General features: G+C 44.4%; 1 protein-coding gene across 1 annotated transcript in view; it reads left to right on the forward strand.

The window, feature by feature from the left end:
• The first annotated feature begins 6,635 nt into the window (after positions 1 to 6,635).
• STRIP2 (striatin interacting protein 2) overlaps positions 6,636 to 24,880 on the forward strand; it is a 42,033-nt gene continuing 23,788 nt past the window's right edge. The window contains exons 1-7 of the mRNA XM_089527392.1: positions 6,636 to 6,784; positions 14,853 to 14,922; positions 18,793 to 18,867; positions 21,071 to 21,205; positions 22,186 to 22,306; positions 23,331 to 23,399; positions 24,273 to 24,379. Of these exons, the coding sequence (XP_089383518.1) occupies positions 6,689 to 6,784; positions 14,853 to 14,922; positions 18,793 to 18,867; positions 21,071 to 21,205; positions 22,186 to 22,306; positions 23,331 to 23,399; positions 24,273 to 24,379 (673 nt within the window). The 5' untranslated portion in view covers positions 6,636 to 6,688. The remainder of the gene's footprint in view (positions 6,785 to 14,852; positions 14,923 to 18,792; positions 18,868 to 21,070; positions 21,206 to 22,185; positions 22,307 to 23,330; positions 23,400 to 24,272; positions 24,380 to 24,880) is intronic.

The raw sequence follows: 24,880 nt of genomic DNA on the forward strand, positions 1-24,880 counted from the left end.
ACCATTGCTCATCCCTGCTCTAGAGAGATGCTGGGGCCCCAGAGTCCTCTTAGGACATCCTCAGCCAACTACAGAGAGGGGATCTTCATGCCTGCTCTGATCCAAGCTGGCAGATGGCTGCTGTGGAATGGGAAATATTCTGGCTATTCGTTGTATGCGAGTCCTTCCTGTTCCAAACCCGTGCCTGGTTGAAAAACTCGGTTGTGTTGAGGAACAAAAACTTCTTGGAACATGAGTTACTTTGGAAGGGTTCCTTCAAGCTGTTGCGTTTTGAAAAATCACTGCTGTTGAGGAATTCCGATCGGTCTCTTAGGACTGGCGCTCCAAACCATTTTATGTGTTGCCTCTCTGTCTCTGATCCTTACACTCCATCTGATCCTTTTGTCTTTTCCATATCGCCTAATATGATGAGCCTGCCTGAGTTTTCCAGTCCTTACAGGAGAGCTTTCTCTCGGTTCCACCACCTTCATTTATGGTGGCTGAGGATGCAAGAGAGGGCCTTCCCGATGGTTGCTTCCAAATCATGAAACTCCTCTGCCACAGGAGATTAGGATGACCTTCTCCCTGCTTTCCTTCTACCAGCAGGTAAAGGCTTTTTTATTTGAACTGACACTTACGGCCCAAAGAGACAGGCCAAAATAAAGCTGCTTTGAGTCACTTTGGAGGTATGCTGTGTAAATGATGCCTGTGTCCTAAGAGTCCAAAAGTCGCGACAAAGTCCTGCTCCAGTCCTAAGGACTGGAGCACAGCTTTGGCGCAGCTTCTGGCCTCTTAAGATGTGTGTGTCATTTAAACAGCATACCTTCAAAGTGACCCAAAGCAGATTTATTTTGGCCTGTCTGTTCGGCCCTAAGACTACATCTGCACTGCAGAAATAATGCAGTTGCACACTGCTTTAATTGCCATGGCTCAATGCAATAAAAGATTTATTGCACACCCTTGGAGTGTGGCGGAGTCTCCTTCTTTGGAGATTTTAAAAAAGATTCAATCCTGTGATGTGTGGGGTTTTTTTGTGACACCACAGTTGTCTTGCAGAGAAGGCTAAATATCTCACAAACCTAGAAACCCCAGGATGCCATAGCATTGAACTATGGCAGTTAAAGTGGTGTGAAGCTGCATTATTTCTGCAGTGCAGATTGGGTTTAAGTGGCTATTTATTTAGAGTATTTATGCCCCATCCTTCAGCCAAAAGAAGGCTCCTAGGACAGCTTATAAATTGTTAATATGACATAGTTTTTGTGGGGGTTTTGGGCTATGTGGCTCGAAAAGAACATGGCCACATAGCCCGAACAACCCACAAAAAACTATGGATGCTGGCCATGAAAGCCTTCGACTTTATTAATGTGACAGTTCCCTGCCCTCAGACTTAAAATCTAAGTAAGATATGGGACACACAAGGGAAAAGGGAATGGCACAGTATGTATTAACACAAATGGATTAACATATAGAGCCAGTGTGTCATAGAGGTTTGAGTATTGGACTATGACTCTGGAGGACAGAGTTTGGTTCCCTGCTCAGCCATGGAAACCCACTGAGTGACCTTGGGTGAGTCACATACTCTCAGCCCCAGAAAAGCCTGTGATGGGGTCACCTTAGGGATGCCATAAGTCAGAAATGACTTGAAGGCACACAACAAACACAAAATGTAGCTAAGACAATATATAATTGTGCAATCTGATTTATGAGTGAGCAGCTTCCTATCTAAAATGAAGCATACAGTGGCCCTTGGTATCCGCTGGGGTTTGGTTCCAAGACCCTCCATGGATACCAAAATCCATGGACGTTCATGTCCCATTAAATACTATGGCATAGTAAAATGGTGTCCCTTATATAAAATGCCAAAATCAAGATTTGCTTTTGGGAATTTATATATTTTAAAAATATTTTCAAGCCGTAGGTGCTTGAATCTGTGTATGGACAATCTGTGGATAGGGAGAACAGACTATAAACATTTTTAAAATCAATCGAATTAAAACATAGATTCAAAGCAGTTAAGAAGATGTTCAAATCATACTCAAAAGACACCACCTCACTAAAAACTGCATTTGGGATGATGTAGTCTGACACATTTGGAAAGCATCTGATGTGGGGCAGTTGCGTGATTCCCAAACTTAGGACCTCCAGGTAGTTTGGACCTCAACTCCCAGAAGCCCCAGCCAGCTTGGCCAACAGTTAGAAATTCTGGAAGCTGAAGTCCAAAACACCTGGAGGACCAAAGAATGCATCTAAACTGCTTTGTCCTCCAGTCCTGCCTCTAAAGACCTTACCCCAGATTCCATTTATCTGCTGGAAAGTGGTGCCATGTCAACAAACGCCCTTCCCCTACTTTCCCTGCTCTTGGACTCTTATCAAGGGCTCTCTGGGCTTCTTATCAGTCGGCTCTCAAGGGCAAACCCAGCTCAAGGATGTGGGTGGAGGAAAGCAGATTGTGGGCTAGACCTCCGACGGGTACAGTCTCTCTCCCCATCATTTCCTGAAGCCTGGAAAGCAGGTTGAAGGCTTCTCGAAAGAACCTTCTGGCTGGTTATTTTTTTCTAGGAAAACCTCTGGCTTCTCCTACAAGCAAGCCATGGGTTTTGTCATCAGTTCTATAACTTTTCATTACCATCTGAACCAGCAGGATGGGAAACTGGGATAAGGTCTGGGACGAAGTTTGTGCCTCCAAAACACTTGGTTTTGAAAACCCCTTTTTATTTTGTTTTTAAAAAATAGTCATAGAATCTGTTTAAAAACCTCCAAAGAAGGAGGCTCCAAGGCCACACGCCAAGAGTGCGCAGGAAACCTTTTATTGCAAAAGATACAATATGAAATATAATTTATGAAACCAAGCTTATTAATGTTTGTGTCTGTCTGCTGTGTGCCTTCAAGTCATTGCCGACTTATAATGACCCTAGCTAAGGCAACCCTATAATGGGTTTTTGTTGGCAAGATTCTTCAGAGGAGGTTTGCCATTGCCTTTCTCTAAGGCTGAGAGAATGTGACTTTCCCAGTGGGTTTCATGGCCAAGCTGGGAATCGAACCCTGGTCTCCAAAGTCAAGTATAGCACTCAGACTACTAATGCCACACTGGCACACCATTGCAAAACATTCACATCATGTACTCTGCATATGTATAGAGTTAGATATCCAGAGTTAATGTCTGTTCCAAACAAAAGCATTATTCCATATACTAAGCAATCGGGATTTGTCCTCTTGGCTCTATTGACTAAAACAACTTCCATTAATCAATGAAGATAAGGGCAAGCAATGGGTTCAGGTAACCCCTTTTTTATGTTGACCAGCGCAGTCAGATTCTGCAGACCATTTCAAAGGTGAAAAGGCTTCCAGTAGAATCATTGAAAAGAGCTGGAAGGGACCACAAGGGCCATCTAATCCAAGCCCCTGCCATGCAGGAATACACAACTAAAGCCCTCAAGAGAGATGCCCATCCAAGCTCTGATTAAAGATTAAAGATGGATCAAAGATGGAGAATCCACTGCCCTGTCAGGCAAACATCCACTGTCAAAACATCTCTTACAGCAAAGATGTTCTTCCTAACATTGAGGTGGAATCTCATTTTCCTGTCGTTTTAATCCATTGCTCCGGTTGCTATTCCCTGGAGCAGCAGAAAACATGCTCCATCCCCTTCAGATATTTAAACAGGGCTATCATGCCTCCAAGGTGAACATGCCCAGCTACCTAAATTAATCCTCATAAGGCTTGGCTTCCATTCCAGCATGTCAATTTCCTTGAAATCTTGTGCCCAGAATTGGACACAGGTTTCCAGATGAAGTCCAAAACCTTAGAGGGGCACTTACTTCCCTTGATCTGGGCACTATATCCTTGTTGATGCAGCCTGGAATTGTATTGCCTTTGCTCACAGCATCACACTGTTGACTGATGTTCAGCTTGTGGTCTACTAAGACCCCAAGATTCTTTTCAAGTGTATTGCTATCAACCTGTCTCTTTCCTCTTGCCTAGACAGAGTACCTTACATTTCTCCCTGTTAAAATTCATTTTGTAAGTTTTGGCCCAGTTTTCTAATCCATTGAGTTCATTTTGAATCTTGATCCTGTCCTCTGGGGCATTAGCTACTCCTCCTAGTTTGGTGTCACCTGAAAATTTAATAAGCATGCCCCCCCATTCTTTCATCCAAGTCATTGACAGACTGGGCCCAGGACAGAGCCCCACTGGACACCCCACTGGTCACTTCTCTCCAGGATGAAGAAGAAGAGCCATTGTTGAGCACACTCTGGGTTCAGCCGGTCAATCAATTACAAATCCAATTACTGGTTGTATTGTCTGTCCCACATTTTACAAGCTTGTTTGCAAGAATGTCATGGGGAACCTTGCCAAAGGCCTTACTGAAATCAAGATATACTATATCCACAGCATTCCCTTCATCTAACAAACTGGTAATTTTATTTACAAAGGAGATCAGATTAGTCTGGCATGACTTGTTTCTCTGAAACCCATGTTGACTTTAGCAGGCTGGTGCCTCCACCTCTGGCCATGCGGCAGTTGGGCAAAATCCAGGAAATTTAAAGTCCATTTGCACATCAACAAGGACCTGGGTTCGATTCCTGCTCAGCCATGAAACTCACAGGGCAGGTCCCACTCTCTCAGCCTCAGGGGAAGGCAACGGTGAACCTCTTCTGAATAAATCTTGCCAAGGAAACCCCTTGATAGCTTTGCCTTAGGGTTGCAATAAGCCAGAAACAACTTGAAGGTGCATGATATATATATATATATATATATATATATATATACACATACATAGGGTTGTGCTTTATCATTCATTTTTGATTATATACATAGACTGAATCATTGAATCGTGTGATGTTCTACCTTTTGGTGAAAAGGGCATTATAAATACATTCAAAGACATAGCTGTGTCAGTCTGTAGAATCAGAGAGATCTTGTAGCCCCTTTGAGACTCACTGAAAGAGAGAAGGCAACGAGCTTTCGTAGACTTCAGTTTACTTCCTCAAATGCATATGCATACACACACACACACACACACACACACACACACACACACAAACACACATAGTTAAAAATAAATGTTGTTACCAATCTGGTGAGCCTAAGATCTGAGCTGTAAGGACATGAGTGTACGGCAGGCATAGGCAAAGGGCTGCCATGGGCTGAATGTGGCACATCACTTTGGTGTGCCATGCTTAGCTCCTGGGTGGCACTTTGCCCATGTCTATACTACACTTGTGTCCTTACTGCTGGGCTCTTTCAGTCATTCAAATTTCTGGAGGTGGCAGCTGCAAAATCCATTTTCTCTTCTACGGCCCTTTTGTTGGGCAAGCCCTGATTCCAGAACAGGGCTTTCAATGGGCCTCCTTTGTGCAACCTCTAGGCTCCCTCTCCCACAATGTCCCCATTTCGCGGGTGGCTATAGCAACGGTCTTCCTCCCTCACCCAGCCCTTTCCCAAAACCAAAGCTCTCTCCTGGAGATGGACCATTTGGCCACCCACCCCTTCAGCCCCCTCTTGCCATGCGCAATGCCAGGGGATGCTGGGCCAGAAAGGGCAAGGAAGCCCATGGAGTGTAGGTCTGGGTCCAGGGGAGTCATAGTGCCACTGGGTCCTGCTTTGGTCAGGCCTCACCTGGAATAATCCTCTGTCCAGTTCTGAGCATCAGGATTCAAAATGGATGTGGACAAGATGGAGCCATGGGTCCAGAGGCAGAAGACACGCTTGCTCCCTCCTCAATATGACTTCCCTTCAAATATTTGAACAGGGCTATCATTTCACCTCTTAACCTTCTCTTCTCCAGGCTCCCTAAGTCTCTCCTCATAGGACTTGGTTTCCAGACCCTTCACCATTTTGGTTTCCCTCCTTTGGACACATGGCTCCAGTTTCTCAACATCCTACAAATCCCATATAATATATCTTCTATTAAATATTATGCCATATATATTATATAAATTATATATATTTATATTATTTATAATAACATACGTTACAATAATATTTATAATAATAATAGTATTTATAATATTTATAATGTATATTTATAAATATCTATAATAATAATAATAATACATAATATAAATATGATTGAGCCATGGCATTATTATTATTATTATTATTATTTGTATCTCACTATTCTCCCAAAATTGGAACCCAATCTAAAAACACAGTAGAGTTAAAGACTTATAAAAGTGACCCAAGACGACACACTCTCTCTCTCTCTCTCATAAAATTATATATATAATTATATATATATATATATATATATATATATAAACTGAATAAATAAATATATATATATATATATATATATATATATTGTTTAAAAATGGGATACAGTTTTACAAAGATAATAAAAGCACTTTATGCGCTTATAAACCTTAAAGCGGTATGAAACCGCGTTAGTCCCGCAGTGCAGACGCAGCCAAAAGCGCTGCAAAGCGCAGGAAGGGCAAGGCCCGCCCCTTCTGCCTGCTGCCCCGGTGACAGCGCTCCCACAGGGGGCTCCCTCCTCCGCGCCGCAGCCAATGGCCGCCGGGGGTGTGCGCGCCGGGCCGCGCCCCCAGTCGCTGGCCGGCCAATGAGGGCCGTCGGTGGGCGTGGCGTGTGAGCCCGGTCGGGGAAGCGCTGCGCCGTCCCCCACGTGGCCCTGGGCTGCTGCTGCTGCTCCTTTGCTGCCTTGGCTCTGGCTCTTCTCTGGGAGCCTTTGCGGAGACCGAGAGCGATGGAGGAGCCCCCGGGGAAAGGCAGGCAGCCGCAGCCGCAGCCGACCAAGGGCAGGGAGCAGCTCCTCTTCCGCAGCCAGAGGAAGGACTCCGAGGTGGGCAGCCGGCAGCGGCTCTGCAGAAGGGCATGGATGGGGCTGGCAGCCTCTCGTAGGCAGATGTTGCAAAGGAGGCACGCTTGGCCTGCCTCCTTTTCATTTGCAAAGGCTGTGCTCGCAGTTTGCGATGTTTGCAATGCATCAAAGGCACAGGTCGCAAGTTTTGCAGGGCTGCGTTTGTGCAAAGCCTTTCTTGTTCTAGTTGCAAACTCTCTAACGTTCGCGGAATGTCATGCGCAGACATTGCAAGCGGTGCATTTGTGCAGAGCCTGCCTCCTTTTTCATTTGCAGTTTCTGTGTATTCAGGTGTGTGTGTGTGTGTGTGAGAGAGAGAGAGAGAACTCTTTATTTCTGCAAACTGTACATGGTCTTCGCAGTGTGTTTGTGTACAGATGCACATGCATATATGCAAACGCACACACACACACATGTATATATGCAACCAAAACCCCAGCAGCCTTATTTGTGTGTTTAGTTTGCCTAGTCTCCTGTGTACAGTTGTGTTGCAAAGCCTGCAGGGCATCAAGGGGAAAGGGCTGGGGTGCCTTTTGGGGGCAGGGGACTGGAGGGGGATGTCTTGGCACCTGTCTGTGGGGAACAACAGGGTTATGGGTCAGCAGAAGGACCTCAAGCAGGTGATGCTGGAGAAGGGGCAAGGGAAGAAAACTGTTGTTGTTGTGTGTCTTCAAGTCATTCTTGACTTCATGGGACCTAAGGTGAGTCTGTTGATGGGGTTCTCTTGCCATGTTTCCTGGGAGGGGGCTTGCCATGGCCATCCTCTGAGGCTGAGAGAGTGTGACTCCCATGTGGATTCCCATGGCCCAGTTGGGATTCGAACCCTGGTCTCCCAGAGTCCTAGTCCAATGCTCAGATGCCATGCTGACTCTCATGGCAACCCTAAGGTGACCCTCTCATAAGGTTTTCTTGGCATGATTTCTTTAGAGGTGTTTTGCCTTTGCCTCTGAGGCTGAGAGAGTGTGACTTGACCGAGGGCACTCAGTGGGTTTACATGGCCGACGGGATTTGAACCCTGGTCTCTAGAGTAATAGTCCAATGCTCAAACCACTGCACCACAGAGGGGGGATTATGGGGCAGGGGTCAAGGGTGGTCCTGGCAAAGTTGGGGGCAGGATTTGGGGGAAACCAAGTGTTAGAACTGTTCCTGGTTTTGGGGCAAAACCTGGTGGGATTCCTTGCAGAGAGACCCTGGAGACCCAGAGAAGGCCATGGCCAAGAAAGAGGAGCCTTTTCTCTTTGGGGGCAGAAAAGACCCAGGGCTTGCAGAATACAGGCCCCCCCCCCCCCGCATTCCCTGGGGTCAGTGGCGAAGGACCCCTGAATGTGGAAAACCCACAAATAAAAATAACACTGTTCTTCTTATCTCTCTAGGGATCTCCATCTTCTCCAGTGCAATTCTGGTCAACATGGGTCAGATTCTGACCATAGACTGATGCTGGAGGACCTGCAAATGACTGGAGAGTTGTTTTTTCTCTGGAACTTGTAGGTTCTCCAGCACCAACTCCATGGTCATCTTTTGGCAGAGTGGCTCTGGAGGAGAAGACATGTGAATCAAAGCTGCAAGTAATCAAATCCACAAAAGTCAAAGCCATAAATATGGAGGGCAGGAGGATGAAGGCAGCCATGAAGAGCAAGGGAGGGGGGTATTGAAAATCCCCACTCCCCAAAACTGATCACTAACCCAAAGTAGTTGTAATGGGAGGGACAATCCACAGAGGAAAGGCTAGAAGAGAGAGGGATATAAGAAAGACAATGACAACAATAGTAGTAGTAATAATAATAATTGGCAGCCTGAGCTTTCATAGACATAGGCAATGCATCTGAGGAAGTAGACTTAAGTCAACAAAAGTTCATGCTGCCAATGTCTTTCTTAGGTAGTCTCCAAGGTGCTGCAAGATCTCTATGTACTGATTGTACAGACTAACATGGCTATATTTTTAATAATATTAATAACAACAACAATAGCAATATTACAGTGGGTCCTTGTTACTTGCAGGTGTTTGGTTCCAGAACCCCAATGGGTAACAAAATCTCTGGATGCTCCAGTTTCATTAAATATAATGACAGAGCAAAATGGTGTCCCTTATAGGAAATTTGGACTTTATACTTAAAAAACCCATTGTCAAGCCATTGGATGCTTGAATCCAAGGATAAGGAGGGGCCGGCTGTATTGTTTCTGATCTGCCTCTCCACATACATTGAGGCGGGGAACAACAACAGTGAACAGATAAACAACATTAGTGAATACACATCATTTTGAAAAGACAAATAACATACATAAAAACAATCCACATTTAAAATTTATATTTGAAAATTCACAGTTTAAAAACCATCTGTTTAAGCCTGCCAGAAAAGACTGGCTTCTAATGCTGTTTCAAATCCCAACAGCCTATTCAGCTGTCAAATCTCTTCTGGCAGGTCATTCCACAGTTTGGGGGCGGCTGAAGAAAAAGTCCTCTGACCAACAGTTGCCAACCTAGTCCTGCTGACCAGAGCAAATGTCCGCCAGAGGACCTGCATGTATGGGGTGGATTATATGGGAGAAGGTGGTTTTGTAGGTAACCTGGACCCACAAACCTTTAAAGGTACCTTGTACCTTGCCCAGAAACTAATTGGCAGCCAGTGGCATGCTTTTAATACGTTAGTCCTGGATGTCCTAGTAATATTGGTTGTGGGCAGAAAGTGGGGAATGTCTGGGAGAACTATGTAGTTATAGGGGACCCCTAAAAAAAACCATGGGAAGAAGGATTGAAGTGACCCCTTCTCTGCACAGATTTTGATTTTGGAAGAGAAGGGCTTGCCAGTCTTAGGAAAAAGCAAAGTCATGTGGGGAGGGGTGGATGTTGGATTTTTTGTAGAGAGACCCCCATGCACATTTGGGGGGAAGGTACCCCTTTTCCTTGGAAATCTACTTTTGACGGGGGTTGTGGGAGCAAGAGAACATGTTGCTGGTTGCATTGGACGGACGATCACATCCATTCATCCAAAGATGAAAATGCATTCCTCTAGTTTTTTGGGTGGGAATTACAAATGTGGGGTGCATTGCTCCTTGCTAAGGGTGTTGTGGCTTCTGCGTGTGTTTACTGGGGGTGGAGGCCCTGATCCAGGCTGTTGCTCTGCCCTCCGGAGCTCTGCCCGCTTGCATGCCCAGGCATCTTCCGTTCAGTGCCTCCATCTGTTTCTTGAACTCCTCTTTGGCACAGGAAGGAAGGTGGCACGGCATGAGGAAGGCTGCAAGCTGGAGTAGCAGCAGTTGCAACCTCCTCCCTTCTGCCCAAATAATGTCTGCTTCTTGTTTTTCCTCCTTGGCAGGTTTATCTCCTTCCCACCATCCCCCAGAAAGAAAGGAAGGAAGGAAGAGAAGTCCCCTTTTCTGTTCCAGTGTGAGAGGCAGGCAGGTGGTCCTTGGTGGGTAATGTACAGCAGCAGCTGGAGTCAGGAGAATAGGAAAGTGGCTGTGTGTTTTGGACTCTTGTGCGTGTGTGTTTGTGTTTGTATGTGGCTTCTGAAGAGCACAGGGATGGAAAAGAGGTGGGGGAGATGGCTTCCCTCAGCTAACGCCAGGCCGATAATATTTCTCCTGCAGCTTTTCCAGCGAAAGACAGGTTCCTGGCTGTCCCTGAAAAGAGGAGGAAAAGCCTTCAGCTGCTCACAGCACCGTTTTTTGCTTTGCTCTTGGACCAGGCTTTGCAAAGGGAGGAGTGCGCTTGTGCACGAATGCAAGGGGGAGCATCCCTGGGGCCAGATGGGCCCATTTCCCAGGATTGTGGGTGTTTGCAAGCCTCAGCCAAAGGCACCTTGGAGCCTGGCTTCAAACAGGTCCTGAAGTCCAGCTAAACACAGTTACAGGCGTGTAGCTTTGTGTTTTGTGTGTTGTGTCCTGGGGATCATAGTTTATTGCAGCACCAGACCTTTCTGACAGAGAAGGCTAAATGTCTCGCAAAACTACAGTTCCCAGGATTCCCCAGCACTGAGCCAGGGCAGTTCTAGCAGTTTCAAAACGGGTTATTTCTGCAATGTGTTTTGGACCCAAATTGCAAATCCCAGGATTGTGTCGGATTAGGCCTGGACCCACATTGTGGAGTTAATTCAGTTTAACAAAGCTTTGAATGCCATAGTGGAATGCTATGGAATTCTGGGATTTGTCATTTTATGAGATATCTAGCCTTTTACATGTTTTAGAGATCTGGTGCCAGAACAAACTACAGATCCCAGGCTTCTATAGGATGGAGTTGTGGCAGTTAAAGCTGTGTCTCTAGGAGCTCAACTAAAAAAGAAGCAGTGACTAAATCTTTCCTCAAATGATTCAAGTTCTTTATTGTTCCAAATGGAGAAAGGGTAACCATTTATTTCAAAACACAGCTCTTCTCCCCCAGCCCCAAATATTACCTTTTACTGATAAGAAATTACTCTGCTTTAATGTCAGTGCCAAGTCCACAAGCATTTTTATCTAATGTTCTTCACTCTTTTCTTTGAAGTAGAGGCACTTCTTATGTTATTCAAACAGCAGGAAACAAACCACTTAAATACTGCTTAAATATGTGTCAACTTTGTGCTCTTAGTTCTTGTTAGAGTGCCCAGATTTCGCTAAAGCATGTGGCTATTTGACAAAATCCTGTTGTTTTTCCTAGACTTAAAGTAGAGCTTGAGAAAGTTGCCTCTTTGGACTACAAGTCCCAGAATCCTCCATCCAGCATGGCCATTGCTGGCTGAAGGATTGTAGTCCATGGCAATTGCTGGCTGGAGCATTGTGGGGGTTGTAGCCCATGGCCATTTATTGGTCCATTTACTCCAATTGGATGGCCTACTGACAAGATCAAGATTTGTGAGATCTTTAGCTTTCTCTGCCAGAGAGCTTTGGTGCCACAACAGATTACAAATCCCAGGATTCCATAGCATTGAGCCATGGCAAGTAAAGCAGTGTCAAACTGCATCAGTTCCCCAGTGCAGATGTAACCCAGGAGAGAGGCTGGAATACATTTTCAGCAGCTCTCCAGAGGCATTGAAAATGCCTTATTGATCAACTTTAAACAACTTTGTTGTTTAAAGAGAAAAGTGGTTAGCATGCATTTGGGGAGGAGGGAAACTATTTTCGGTGGTGGTCTTTTCATTTGCCCCCCTTTCCCCCACGAATTGTTCATGCCCCAGTAAAATTCTATGGGGTCCTGAGAGGAATCCAAAGGGAATGGGTCCCATGCAGGTCAAAGCATCGCCATGGGGGATTGTTAAAAGGCAGAGGAAAGGGGGCTAATGGATGTTGGGAAGGGGACAAGAAAAGATGCGCAGGGGGGCTCCATCACAGCCCATAAAGATGCAGCAACACATGCCCTTGGGGTATGTCTGGCACATTGCAATAAGTCAACTGAGGTTTGCATGTCGGACTACGAATCTGGGAGACCCAGGTTCGGTTCCTGCTCAGCCAAGGTCCCTGGTTGAAATCCAGGGTGAGAAGCATTTTAGGGAGCTGGGTCTGTTTAGCCTGGGAAGAGAAAGTTAAGGGGTGACATGATAGCCCTGTTTAAATATTTGAAGGGATATCATATTAAGGAGAGAGCAAGCTTGTTTTCTGCTGCTCCAGAGACTAGCACCCAGAACAATGGATGCAAGCTCCAGGAAAAGAGATTCCAGCTCAACATTAGGAGGAACCTCCTGACAGAGCTATTCAACAGTGGAAGACACTCCTTCAGAGGGTGGTGGAGTCTCCTTTTTCGGAGGTGTTAAGCAGAGGCTAGATGGCCAACTGTCCCAAGGTGGGCCTTGGTAGTGTATTCCTTTATGGCTGAAGGGGGTTGGACTAGATACTTGAGGGTCTCTTCCAACTCTGATTTTGTGCAGAAAGGGAGTCTTAGTAAAAAAGATTCTAGGCTGCATCAACAGATGTGCAGAGTCCAGCTTGAGGGAAGTAATAATGCTACTCTATTCTGCTTTGCACACACTTTACCTGGCATAATCTTGTGTCCAGTTCTACGCTCCACAATTCAAAAAGGATGTTGAGAAGCTGGAACATGTCCAGAGGAGGGTGACCAAAATGGTGAAGGGTCTGGAAACCATGCCCTATGACGAAAGACTCAGGGAGCTGAGAAGAGAAGCTTAAGGGGTGACATGATAGCCCTGTTTAAATATTTGCTCCAGGAAAAGAGATTCCACCTCAACATTAGGAGGACAGTAAGGGCTGTTCGACAGTGGAACAAACTCCCTTGGAGGGTGATAGAGTCTCCTTCCTTGGAGGTCTTTAAACAGAGGCTGGATGGCCATCTGTCAAAGGGACAGCTTGGATTGTGTCTTCCTGCATGGCTGAATGGCATTGGACTGGATAGCCTTTGGGGTCTCCTCCAATTCTTTGATTCTATTCTCATGGTATCTTGAAAACTAGCTCAGGGAAAAGTGCACTAGAGCTCTCTAGCAGAGAATTGGAACTTACCCCCCCAGCAAGCTATAAATCCCAGGATTTTACCGGATGGAGCTAATACAGTTGGCCCTCCATATCCACATGTTGTGCATCCATGGATTCCATCACACACCACTTGAAGATAAATATTCTTTAATTGTTACAAAAAGCAAAGCTTGATTTTGCTATTTTATGCGCCATTTTACTACCCCACTATATATATTGGGACTTGAGCATCCATGGATTTTGGTACCCATGGGGGATCCTGGAACCAAACCGCAGTGGATACCAAGAGCCCACTTTACTCTTCTAGTAGGAAGTACAAGAGGGCCAAAGGTATCCTTACTCCTATAATGGAAATCTCAAAACCTCTGGGTCCTTGCCTAAGAAAATCTAATGAAACTTCATGGGGTTGCCATAAGTCGACAGGTGACTTGAACACTTTTTAAAACCATCCAAGGGAGGCTTTATTTGCAGGAGTTGTTATAGATTATGTTTTTTAACCTTTAAAATTTTAACTTTGTAGTGTTTTAATTAGGTTGTTTTAATTGTCTTTTAAATTTTGTTTTAAAGTGTTTTTATGTTGTGAGCCGCCTTTTGTCCCTTTTGGAGAGAAAGGCAGCGTAAAAATGAAATAAGATAAATAATGCAGGTATATAGACATAGTAAATGGATGCATAGATTGTTTGGTTCTGGTATTTGTTTATTTGGTTGTTTATTTGTTTATCTGCATTGCCCATTTTACAGACAAGCGAATTGGGCAGAAGACTGTCAATGCTGTGGTCTTCCAGGGAATCTGTGGCTGGATTTGGGCTGTTTCACATGACTTTCCCATCCTAGGGTCCTTTTGCATTATAACCATTATAGCCCTTTGATTCTACTTTAACTCCTGTGGTCCAGTCCTTTTGAATTCTGGGATTAATAGTTTATGGAGGAGTATTTTGAATTCTCAGCCAACCATCTTCAGTGCAGTGATTCTCAAGTGCTGATCCTCCAGATCTTTGGGAATCACACTCCTGAAAGACCTGCCCATGAGCTCTAATCTAGAGCATCATCAAACTACAAATCCCAATATCCCATAGGATGCCAGTGTGGCAGTTTAAGTGGAATCAATGTGTTATAACTATATATTGTTAAGGAGAGAGCCAGAATGGTGTAGTGGTTTGAGCACAGGACTATGGCTGCATCTGCACTGTAGAAACAATTCAGTTTTGTAGCACGTAAGCTTCAGTGGCTCAGTGCTATGGAATTCTGGGAACTATAGTTCCTTGTAGCACCACAGTTCTTTGACAGAGAAAGCTAAACATATTACAAAAGTACAGTTCCCAGAATTCCATAGCATTGAGCTGTGGCCATTAAAGTGGAGTCAAACTGGACTATTTCTGCAGTGCAGGTGCAGACCATGTCTCTGGAGACCAGGGTTTGATTCCCAGCTTGGGCAGGTCACACTCTCTCTGCCTCAGAAGAAGGCAATGGCAAACCTCCTCTGAACAAACCATGCCAAGAAAACCCCCTTAATAGGGTTGCTTTAAGGTCTCCATAAGTTGGAAACAACTTGAAGGCGCACAACCCACGCACACTGTGAAGGAAACTTCAGCTGATGTGTTGATAGCAGTGTCCTGTGTGCAAGTCTCTATTAAATTTGGTCCATCTCTTGCAGGGTTCAGTGGACTGTCCCAACCTGGAATTCGAATATGGAGACACTGACAGCTATGCTGCTGAACTCTCAGGTAAAAAAATAAAGAGGAATAACATCATTTCTTGCAAATACAAGGAGACCATGGTTGATGCCATACTACAAAACTGATGCACTTTGACACAGCTTTAACTGCCACAGTTCCATCCTATGGAATCCTGGGAGTGGGCAAAATGTCTCACAGAACTACAAATCTCAGCTTTCCATAGCCTTGAGCCATATCAGTTAAAGTGGTGTCAAACTGCATTAATTCTGCAATGTAGATGCAAACCTCAGTTGTTTTGTGCATTCAGGAGAACTCTGATTTTGGCAACCCCATTGTAGGGGTTTCTTGGTATTTGGTTGGCCATGGCTTTCTCAGGGGCCTCAATAAATGATGTTAAGGGCTCCATGTGGCCCCCAGAATACTGCAAAGGCTTGTGCTTTTCATTTGCAAATGAGTTGGTAATTCCTGAAAGCTTGCAAGAGTACAGCTTCTGCAGTTTAGTGTGTATGCATGTGTGTTAGAAGGAAAGCAAGAATATGTGTGGGGGGAATGTATATAGGTCGCATGTGGCCCATGGCCCATGGATCGCCCACCCCTGGCATACGTGTACCATTCTTTTTCTTTCGCTGCCACCTCCGATCAATGCCCCACTGAGATATGTACGCTGGAAGGCATTTTCCCCTCAACGCCTCTGCATGGTTATTGTGCATAGCGTTGCATTCATTGAATGGTTGTATATTATTGAATGGTTGTGCGTTCACAGATGTGGTGTGTTGCAGTTCAGAAGGGGGAAGGTATAGCAGGAATGGGGGGCACTATATTTCCCTAACCCAGGGTTTAGCATCACCTCTCCTTAGGGATAAGAGCACATAGGTTTGCAAGCCTCAATGACCCTCCCAGTTTGGCATTTTATTCTGTTTTAAGAATATTCCATTTTATTCTGTCGCAAGTTCTATGATTCTAAGTTGCAACCCAGTTACTGTTGAAGACCTACAAAATTCATCACCACTGTCAAATATTCAAACCACGCTATTAATAAAAATCTCGGATTCTGGAAAGAAGAAACAAATGCTGTTTTTGCAAGCCCCAGAAACCAAAACCCAAATATGCATATCTATTCAAAGCAGCCTCACAGCTAGACTTATTTAGGTCAAAAATGCTCTTCAGCTGTTCTTTACCGTGGGGCGAATTGGTTTGCAAAAATAAATGTTTTTTATCAGCATCACACATGCTGCCTTAGTTTTATCTTGAAGGGGGAAAAGGCATTTGGGGGTATTAAAAACTTTTCAAAATGGGGTTTCAGCATCTTGCAGACTTCCTTGTACTCCGATCCCTGCCCATCCCAAACCTCAGGTCTGCTTGGCTGGGGGATTCTGGGAACTATAGTCCAGAAATGAACTAATCCAGATATTGTCAGCTCTGGGTATAGTGGCTCCCATGTCAATGGGGCAGTGAATCCGCTCCAGGTCTTTGTCCAAACCTTGGAGGAGATATCCATGGTGCTGGATCTGTTTTACTGATCAAGTAAGTACTGATCAAGTACTGATCAAACAGCTCATTTGAAGTTCATACTAAAATGCATTGTGGGCATGAAACCTGGACTGGTCAAAGTCACGTTAATGCTTTGTTCTGCTTTTACCATTTAAAAAACAAACAAACATAATACAGGTTGAGTGTCCCTTAAGCGAAAATCAAAATGCTCCAAAATCGAACACTTTTTTCCTGGGCGACTGAGAGGGTCACGCCTTTGCTTTCTGATGGTTTCAGTGTACACAAACTTTATTTCATGCACAAAATGATTAAAAACACTGTGCATAAAGTGACCTTCAGGCTATGTGCGTAAGGTGCATATGAAAGAGAAATGAATTTTGTGTTTAGACTTGGGTTCCATCTCCAAGATACCTTATTGTTGTTGTGTGCCTTCAAGACTTTTCTGACTTATGGCAACCCTAAGGCTACCTTATCATGGGTTTTTCTTGGCAAGATTTATTCAGAGGAAGTTTCCTATTGTCTTCCCCTGAGGCTGAGAATATGACTTGCCCAGGGTCAACCAGTGGCTAAGCAGGAATCGAACCCTGGTCTCCATAGTCCTAGTCCAACATGGAAACCACTACAGTGTGCCGACTATTATTCCATAGGATCCCTTCCAAGCATTTGATTCTCTATGAAGTTGGCACCTTCTTGTTGTGGTTTGAGTGTTGGATTAGGACTCTGGAGACCAGGGTTCGATCCCCTGCTCGACCATGAAACCCCTGGGTGACCTTGGGCAAGTCACACACTCTCAGCCTCAGGTGAAAGCAGTGGCAAACCGCCTCCTCTGAACAAATCTTGCCAAGAAAACCCCATGATAGGGTCACCATAAGTTGGAAATGGCTTGAAGGCACGCAACACACACTTAGGGAAATATTCCATTGGCTACACACACGCACATACACTCTTTCTAGCTTCCCTTCTGCTTTTAAAATAGCCTCCGGTCGCCTGCCAGGCCGGCAACCAAGACAGAGTCAACAGGAGAGATGTGATAAGATTGCTCTGTATTTATAGACGGACACTCCTCTTCCAAGCATTTCTGCCACTCTGCCAGTCTCTTTGCAAAATTGCAAACGGCTGGCACCGTGCAACCCAGCGGGCAGAGCAGTACTTGCTCCAAAACACACTGTGGAATTAATCCAGTCCGAGACTGGTTTAACTGCCCTGGCTCAATGCTAAGGAATTTTGGAAACTGTAGTTTTGCGTGACATGTAGCCTTCTCTGTCAGAGAGCTCTGGTGCCACAACAAATTACAACTCCCAGGATTCCTAAGCACTGAGCCAGGGCAGTTAAAGCGGTCTCAAACTGGATTATTTCTGCAGTCTATTTTAGACCCTAAATGCATTGGACTTTTGTTTGTGTGTGAGACTAAGCTGCTCCATTGGTCTCCTCCAGATGCAAAGTTTGTAAAATACACTAAAGGAGAGCGCTTTTAAATGCTACACAACTGTGTGGTTTTATGGCTAATTCCACAATCTCCTCTCCTGTTTGAATTTCCCAAGACAGCAGGTTCCAGGCACCCTGGACTACAACTCCCATTGCCCCCAGCCAACATTGCCATGGAAGTTATAGTACAACAGATCAGGAAGCCAGCTGTGTTGCTCTTGACCTTCTGTGTGCCTTTTGTTCTTCTTTGTATTTTTATTTTTAAGGGGATATTATTTTTAAAGGGATATAACCCCGACCCTATAGATTTCTGTACATCAGAGACTCCAAAGAGCGTCTAATGTAGCTATCCTGTGGTTTAGTTTAATAAAATAAAATATCTGGGACTATATGTATTGGTCCCATTCAAAGTGTGTATATGTTCAAGGCTGTGGTTTTGCACCAGGAAGATAATAGGCCTTGCAACTGAGATTTGTTCTTGTTGTGTGCCTTCAGGTTGTTTCTGACTTATGGTGTCTCTCAAGCAAACTAATCACAGGGTTTTCCTAGCAAATTTCTTCAGAGGGGTTTGCTGTTGCCTTCCCCTGAGGCTGAGAGAGTGTGACTTGGCCAAGGGGTTTCATGGCCAAGTTGGGATTCAGACCCTGGTCTGCAAAGTCATAGTCCAGCACTTAAACCACAACGCCACACTAAATATTGGTTCAGCATTTTAGATATCTCCTTTAAAGTTCACACTAGAGCTTATCATGGATTCACTGCTCTGCTGCTGCTATTGGGAAGCGATTGAAATCCATGCATTCCATGCAGGCTTACTTTTTCAAAAACTAAATTTTGATACAGAATTGTACTGTGCATGTTTTGTGTCTTGTGTGGTTTGCTCCTCAGTTGTGCTGCTGCATCGTGTTGGCTTTGGGTCTCCTTCGGTGGGCAAACGCCTTGTAAAAAAGGGGTTACACATAGAATTGCATTAGCTAAATTTCACCTCAAACCTCTCTCTTGCAGAACTGTACAGCTACACTGAAGAACCGGAGTTTGCCCTCAACCGAAAGTGCTTTGAGGAAGATTTCCAAACACAAGGTATCTGGCTTTGAAACTGGGTCTCCGTATTCCAAGTTGAGCATTTTAAACATTACTCTGTATTGGTTCAGTTGTACCTTTTTAAAAAAGGTATGAACTTTGAATCAAAATGAGAGAGTCCAAAATGCCTGGAGGAACAATGCTTGGCTCTCTAGGAGATGCCACTGGATTACTATTCCCAAAGTCCCTTATTGCAATTCTCAATGCTTCTCTTGGGATAACTTGGAAGTTAGATTTGTGGGAGTGGACTAGAGCCCCTTAGCCAAAATTTCTAAGCATCTCAGCAAGCTGCAAATCTGAGGAGTTGATACAACAGAATTATGACAGTTAAAGTAGTGTCAAGTTGCCTTGGCTGTGCAGTATAAATACAACCCTTGTTGGAGTCCTGAGATATATGCACGCTACACAATACAGTCTTCCCTCCGTTCTTGCAGTCTTCAGACTGGCGTCCCTCGCTTATGGGCAAGGACGAACAGAGGGGGAATGAATGGGGCATGTGCCCATGGCACGACCTGCACGCCCACGCCTATGTTCAAGACAGTGGGGCTTGAATAGAAGCGAAAATCTGTTTTTGCAAGGGGGTCTGGAACAGATCACCTGCAAAAGAGGAGGAGCGACTGTATACAAGTTTGATAACAATTTCATCTGACCTGGCTCCATCCTCTGGAATCTTGGGATTTGTAGTTTGGTGAGGGGCATTTGGGATTCTCTGTTAGAGAGCTCCAATGTGGTTTGTCCAAAGGAGTCAATTGGAAAATTCTGAGTCGCTCTCACTGAATGGCAAATCCCAGCCTTCCATAAGATGGAGCATGGAGCAGCAGCTAAAAAGGCCAATGCGATTCTAGGCTGCATCAATAGAAGTATAGTGTCCAGATTGAGGAAGTAATAGTGCCACTATTCTGCTTTGGTCAGGCCTCACCTGGAATAATACTGTCTCCAGTTCTGGGCACCACAATTCAGAAAGGATTGTAGTGTCATATTTGTTTGTTTATAATTAAAAGCTATAAGCCATTACAATTCAATATAATTAAGGTAACATAGAAACAAATAAACTATAATAACAGTAATAAGTTTAAAACAGAATACGGGTAACAATCAAGTGAAATAAATAAATGCAAAAATATAAAATCGTCTTCAATATAAATGAAATGAAATTAAAAGCCCCATATCAGGTGCCATGTATCTTCATCATCTCTGTGTAATTCTTACAAATGATTTTGATGCCTAGATCTTAACTTGTGGCCAAGGCAGATTTTGCAAGCATAGCGGTGATATCTGCATAGTTGCCCAGCAATAGGATACAAATCTGCTCAAGGGGAGGTTGATGGGAAAGGGAGTGGAGAATATGATGAAGAAATTTTGCCGAGGGCCCATATAGAGAAAGCATTGCAAAAGATAGTGATGAATGTCCTCTCCTTCCCCTGACGCACAAATACAAAATCTTGGATGCACAGGAGTATCATTATATCTTCGCTTCAAGTAGGCGGATGGCATACACTGAAAGCATAGGGCTGTAAATGCTTTTCTAATTGGGGACAGGATCAGGTTTAAAAATATTGTTCCATTCCAAAAGATGTTTTATATAGAGGGTACCCTAAAGACATACGCTGTTTGGGAAAGTATATGTAGGTCCCACCATTTGGAGGCAAGCTGAATTTTTTCTTTAACTCATTGTTTGAGCACCAAATCCTCTGAGGAGCGTCTTAGGGAGATGAAGACGTTTAGCCTGGAGAATAGGTAGCTAAGAGGGCATATGATATCCCTACTTAAATATTTGAAGGGATATCATACTGAAGATGGAGCAAGCTTGTTTTCTGCAGCTCCAGAGAGTAACACACAGAGCAATGGGTGCAAGCTACCGCAAAAGAGATTCCACCTCAACATTAGGAAGAATTTCCTAATGGTAAGAGCGGTTTGACGGTGGAACATGGAGTGTAATGGAGTCTCCTTCTTTGTAGGTTTTTAAACAGAGACTGGATGGCCATCTGTCACTGGGAGGGCTTGGATTGTGTATTGCCGCGTGGCGGAAGAGGGTTGGACTCGAATGGCCCTTGGGATCTCTTCCAATTCTATGGTACTTTGAGCCAGGAAAGTTAAAAGTGGTATCAAACTATTACAACTGTGCAGTACAAATGCACCTCTGGGAAGGTAGTTGGGGAATGAGGACCAGCCTTTTCTCAACTCATCCGTTCCTTTTCTGCAGTGAAAGACAAGCGATGGTCCGAACTGGACTTAGCGCGTCAGAAGACCTACGTGATGTGCCTACTGGACGGATTGGAGGTGGTCAGCAGGGAGAAGAGGCTGAGGGTTGCCCGGGCCATTCTCTATTTGGCCCAAGGTACAGAGGAGACACCGGCCGCGCGGAGGTTCTCAGGGACTCATGAACCGTATGGAAAATGGCAGTTGCTACAGAAAGACACTGGCTGAGAATCCTACATGGGGGGCTTTTAGTCTGGGGAAATTTGTGGAAAGTCTGCCCCACCCTTTTGCTTTTATTTATTTATTTGTTTTCTTTTTGTAAAGTGTGTGTGTGTGTGTGTGTGTGTGTGTGTGTGTGTGTGTGTTGTGGGCCTTCATTTCCAACTTAGGGCGACCCTAAGGGAAAACTATCCTGGGGTTTTCTTGGCAAGATTTGTTCAGAGGAGGTTTGCCTTTGCCTCCTTCTGAGGCTGAGAGAGCGTGATTTGTCCAAGATCATCCAGTGGGTTTCCATTGCCAAGCCAGGATTTGAACCCTGATCTCCAGAGTCAAAAACACACTGCAGAAATAATCCAGTTTGAGACTGCTTTAACAGCCTTGGCTCAGTGCTAGGGAATCCTGGGAATTGTAGTTTATAGTGGCACCAGAGCTCTCACAACACACTTCCCAGAATTTCCTAGCATTGAGCCCCGGCAGTTAAAGTGGTCTCAAACTGGATTATTTCTGCAGTGTGTTTTGGGCCATAGTCCAACACTTAAGACACTATGACACACTGGCTTATTATTTTATTACACAAGTATTAAATTTAATTAACCCATTCAGTCTCTTATAATTTTGACACCCCATTTCTCTTTCCTTTTTTTCATTAATATTTCTTCATATTTCGTAAGTGAATTTTCCTTTATCATTGTAATTAATTTATCCATTTGCATCCTATCCAACAATTTCATCAGCTGGTCATCAAGGGTCAGCATAAATTTAGTTTTCCAGTTCTTTGCACAGATGCTCCTTGCAGCTGTGATCATGTGTAATAATATTTTCTTAAGTTGCCCTTAATTATTAAATTAATCAATGGGCTGCCGTTCTCTGATATGGGACCCCCTTCCTTTCCGTTTCCAGGGGTCTTTGGGGAATGTGACACGGAAGCGGAAGTCCTGGACTGGACCCGGCACAACAATTTTCTGTTGTACCAGATGGGAACGTTTACGGCGTTCCTGGAGCTGCTGAACATGGAAATCGCGTAAGGAGCCCTTCTTTGAGGACCTCAAACTAACATACATCTGATAGTGGCCCCTTACCCTCCAATTGTCCCAGTTTGTCAGGGACAGTCTGGAGTAATCCTCTGCCGTCCCGCTTTACCAGGCGGGTACAAAATGCTAAAAATACATAACACAATTAAAAATGACAACAAATAAAATGAACAATTAAAATACAACACTATAAAACCATTAAAATACACATAAAATGTTCTTTAAAGCATACCAATTAAAAGGTCATGCTTTAAAATTGACTGGGTAGACCAGCCGGAAGAGGGGCGGTAGAAGGAAAAGTCCTTTGGGGCCTTATTCCCACTACCTTTTAAACTTGAATTGTGATTCTGTGTGAACCGGTTTAAACAAGAATGATTCCCACTTAATCTGAATTACTGAAGCGATTCCAAAAGGTAGGCCATGCTCTTTAACCCTTGTCAAAACGATGCTGATTTTTTCCACATCTTTTCAATCAAATCAAATCTGCGCAAGTGGGAACCAGAACTGAATCGGATTCGTTTTCACAATTCGGTTTTAAATGAATCGCTTCAGTGCAAATGGGAACCGAACGTGGATCAGAATCGGTTTATATGACATGCAGTAAAGCGGATGGGGGAGGGGGGAAAATGCAGGAACCAATTCTATTTAAACCAATTCATTTCCCAGTGTGAACCACAAGTGGGTTATCTGCCTCAGGAACCGGTTTAAATAGAACCAATTCATTTGTGAATGGGAACCATGAGTGGGTTATTGCGATTCCATTTCATGACAGAAAATGCGATCGGAGCAAATGTAGTGGGAACCACGATCCGATTTCGAATCGATGAATCGATTCAGATCGGAAACCGATTTAGTATAAGTGGGAATGAGGCCTGGGAAACCTTTGTCAGTCTAGTCCTCAGGTTGTTGCTGTCTTGACCATGACATCCTCTTGTGAACCTCCAATGCAGTTTATTTCCAGAGTTTGTTTCAGCTTGATGGTTGTTGAGAATCCTTTCTGGTCTTTAATTCCAGCAACAGTCAGGCCTGCAGCAGCGCCTTGAGGAAGCCGGCCATCTCTCTGGCCGATAGCACCGAACTCAGGTGAGTCCGCTTGAGTGTTACCTTGCGACTGTCCATATGCGCTGCGTGTGAAAGGTGGGCCACTGTATATTTTCCCTGGAGGTCATTCAGACAGAGGACTTGGTGCCTGCTTTGCTTTTGCCAAAAAGTCAGAAGCCAGAGCTAGCAGTGTGTATGTTGTGTGTTTGTGTGTGCCTTCAAGTCGTGTGTCAAGTTGTGGCAAAGCCCACAAATGTCATAGGATTTTTAAAGGCAAGATGTCAGTACCCCGAGTGGGTAACAGAAGTGCTCTTTCTTCTGCTGGGAAAGAGAGGATAGTAATTGATAATAGATGACATTATAAAATAAGAATAATAACAACAGCAACAACAGTGACAATAATAATACAATTACAACTCCTACTGTAATAAAAATTTAAAAATTCATTTCCCAACAACAGTGACAATTACTATTACTACGAGAAAATAATTTTAAAAAATACTTCTTTCTTGCCTCTCCTCAAAGTTCGAGGCAAGGTACAACATGTTAAAATATAAAATGCAATTTAAAAAGGAATGCAATATAAAAACCAACCGTTAAAATAGAATACAGTCAGCCCTCCACATTTGCGACTTTGACTTTTGCGTATTTGATTATTTGTAGTTCTGATTAACTTGTTCTCTCTAGGAATCTCTAGGTCCTCCAGCGCAACTCTACAGGAACTTGACCATAGAGTTATGCTGGAGGGCTTAGAGATTCCTAGAGAAATGTTACCTCAGTTTAAAGTGTTTCTCTTTTTATTTGTGGTTTTCCCACTTTCACGGTGGTCTTGTGCCCCTAACTCAAGTGTATTGTGGAGGGCTACTGTGTTATAAAACCATTAAAATGTAGATGCTTTCTCTTCTTCTGCATCAGGGTGATCCTGAGTGTCATGTACCTGATGGTGGAAACCATCTGCGTGGAAATGGAGACGGACCCACCGAAGTGGAAAGCCTCCCGGGAGACCTTCAAGACTGAGCTCAGTTAGGTTTTTGAAACATCCGTCAGGGTGGGGAACTTTTCATGTGGTACAGACCGCCGAAAAATGGCAGCCTGCCTGCACCTGTTTCTCTGCCAAAGGGAAGCCACAGCTCCCAAACCATGCGCCTTCCCTCTGGTGGAAAAGGAACCCGCAAAAAGCGGGCTCTTTTTACGCTGCAAGGGGGGGGCATAGCAAGTGTACAACTGCTGCACTCATTATGTAAGCGCTATGTGGATGTTGCAGGGCACTTACATAACAATGGCGGCACCGTGTATACAATAATGCTGCCATTATTATGCCCTCTTCACATGCTAGGGTTGCGGGGGGGGGGGGGTGTATGTACCAGGCCTTTGTTACCCTATTTGTATGGGGCTCACAGAGCCTCTACTAACAGTTGCAAGCTATGTTGAATTAGCTTGGGGAACATTCGACGGGTATGCAAGAGGGGGTGACCTCATACGCAATATGCAAGATCCAGCACTAGCTATACTGATCAGAGACT

This window comes from Sceloporus occidentalis, unplaced genomic scaffold (assembly GCF_023333645.1).
Source record: "Sceloporus occidentalis isolate IW3139 unplaced genomic scaffold, rSceOcc1.0.p SCAF_5, whole genome shotgun sequence".
NCBI classification, from domain to species: domain Eukaryota; kingdom Metazoa; phylum Chordata; class Lepidosauria; order Squamata; family Phrynosomatidae; genus Sceloporus; species Sceloporus occidentalis.